The 2,670-nt window shown below is 38.4% G+C and overlaps 1 protein-coding gene across 1 annotated transcript in view; it reads left to right on the top strand.

The window, feature by feature from the left end:
* Positions 1-2,670, top strand: part of LOC106883583 (toll-like receptor 5) — a 62,510-nt gene that overhangs the window by 19,618 nt on the left and 40,222 nt on the right. The window contains exon 10 of the mRNA XM_052977853.1: positions 1,182-1,253. Within this exon, the coding sequence (XP_052833813.1) occupies positions 1,182-1,253 (72 nt within the window). The remainder of the gene's footprint in view (positions 1-1,181; positions 1,254-2,670) is intronic.

Raw genomic sequence — 2,670 nt, forward strand, 5'->3', positions numbered from 1 at the left:
ATATATATATATATATATATACACATATATAAATTTATATATACTAATACATATATCAGTGTCGTTTTGTATGAGTGAATGTATAAAAGTGTATCTATTTGTGCCTGCATTCCTACCTGTACATCATTTATCTGTGTTTATCTCTACATCAACGCTGATTAACTTCCATAATTCTCCCTTGTAATTGCATATTTAAGAGTACATTATTATATTTTTGTACCTCGCAACATTTATCAATCTTCTTCTTCTTCTTCTTCTTCTTCTTCTTCTTCTTCTTCTTCTTCTTCTTCTTCTTCTTCTTCTCCTCAACCTTCTTCTTCTTCTTGTCCTCCTCCTCCTCCTCCTTCTTCTTCTTCTCCTCCTCCTCCTTCTTCTTCTTCTTCTTCTTCTTCTCATTCTTCGTCTTCTTCTTCTCCTCCTCCTCCTTCTTCTTCTTCTCCTCCTCCTCCTTCTTCTTCTTCTTCGTCTTCTTCTCATTCTTCTTCTTTTTCTTCTTCTTCTTCTTCTTCTCCTCCTTCCTCTTCTTTTTCTTCTTCTTCTTCTTCTCCTTCTTCTTCTTCTTCTTCTTCCACTTCTTCTTCTCCTCCTTCTTCTTCTTCTTCTTCTTCTTCTTCTTCTTCTTCTTCTTCTTCTTCTTCTTCTACTTCTTCCCCTTCTTCTCCTCCTCCTCCTTCTTCTTCTTCTTCTTCTTCTCCTCCTCCTCCTCCTCCTCCTTCTTCTTCTTCTTCTTCTTCTTTTATCTTTCTTGTTTTATCTTTCTTCTTTTATCTGTCACTCCTTTTAATTCTTCTAGGGATCTTATTGGTGTTTCATTGACATCACTTTTTCTACTGATCGTTCTCTTTTTATTTACCTTCTAGATTTAATTGTACTTCATTGGCTTCTATATTTCGCATTCCCGTTCCTCCCTGACCTCTTAATCTTTTATTTTTTGTCGCTCTTGTTGCTATTCTTCTCTCTCATTCTATTTCACTTCCTTCTTCTCTTTGTTTTCCTTCCACTCCACTCCCTTCTAACTCTTTTCCATCTTCTTCTTATTCTCTTCCTATCTTTTTTCAAAATTTTAAACCCTTTTCAGTCCATCGTCTCAAAATTCTTTCACTCCATGGTTTTCCTGAATTCTTTTTTTTTTCTTTCCTTCACGAATTATCAGTGCTACTTGACTCAATTTTATTTTACAGGGATTTGAGTGGTAATGATATCAAGAGTATCAAAGGAGAAACATTCCAAAATATTTACAGTTTAACAACTCTGTAAGTTGAATCAGTCTTATTTTATATTATTTCATTAACGATATATTTCTAAATATGTAATGTCTACCCATACTTCATTTCAATCTCTCTCACTTAACGTTACCTCTCTTATGAATCTCTATCCAAAATGTGTGTTGTTGAGAGTGTATCAATATGACAATAGAAGGAGAAAATGTAGTGCATGCATGTATATATATATATATATATATATATATATAGAGAGAGAGAGAGAGAGAGAGAGAGAGAAAGAGAGAGCGAGAGAGAGAGAGCCTTCCCCAAACGCATCCCCTTTCTCCTCATTTTCCACCTCTCCTCCCCACTCAACCCGTCAGAAGGTCCTGTAGGCCTTCCACCCTCTCTATTTCCCCAAACCACCCTTGTCCTCCTTCAAACGCACCCGTAACTTACGCGATCTATTGCTGCGTACCCTCCACCTCCATTCCAACCCAACCCGGATCATTCCCTTGCTCCAAACCCCGTTGCCGCACCTGTCCTTTCATCATCAACACCACCTCCCTCACTGGATTCAACCAGTACACACTCTACCTTAAGAACTCTCTGCAATAAAGTTTTCATTGGCTAGGCTGGCCGCTCGCTAGCCGATCGGTTCGCCGATCACCAACGAAATGTTCGTCTACGTAAGAACACCCCCGTCGCCCATCATTTCCTCTTGGCGAGCCACTCCACCTCAAATCTCACCATCTTCGGCTTTACCCTACAACATGGATCCACCAGCTCTACACTCTAACTTGAACAGCGTTATATTTTCACTCTACATACTCAAACTCTTTTCGGACTCAACATAACACTCTCCTCAGAGATTTTCCCCACTACCGCTTAAAAACAAACAAAAATATTTTTTTCCATCCTTATATTTTATTCGTTATTTTTTATTTTCACATTGTTTATGTATAAATTCGTGTGTTGAAGCCTATTTTATTGTGTCTGGGAAGAGTTATTCTCTTTCAGTACCTTATTAATTTAACACACCCACTCGTTTATTTTTTACTGAAATTTTCGTTGCGTCTTGCAACCTTTTCAATGGTCGTTGACTCTGTCCGTTAGCAGAACAGCATTCTTTTTGTGTGCATGTATGATGCATGTGCGTGTGTGCATATATATGCATGCATATGTGCACGGTTGTATGTATGTACTCTGCATATATGTGTCTGCATTATGGGTGGTGTGTGTATACACGTTTCAGTGTGTCTCTGTATGGGTTTGCGTGTCTATGTATGTGCGCCTGTTATGTATGGCTGTGTCTCCATAGGTGTCCTTGTGTGAAGTGCTTGTGTGTATATATGCTCATGTGTTTCAGTCTTCGTATGTGCATATGTGTGTGTGTCGTCTGTCCGTATTTTCTATGTACCTACCTATCTCTATACCTGCCTGTCCATTTACGTATCCACTTACCTAT

The sequence above is a fragment of the Octopus bimaculoides genome, chromosome 29 (assembly GCF_001194135.2).
Source record: "Octopus bimaculoides isolate UCB-OBI-ISO-001 chromosome 29, ASM119413v2, whole genome shotgun sequence".
NCBI classification, from domain to species: Eukaryota; Metazoa; Mollusca; class Cephalopoda; order Octopoda; family Octopodidae; genus Octopus; species Octopus bimaculoides.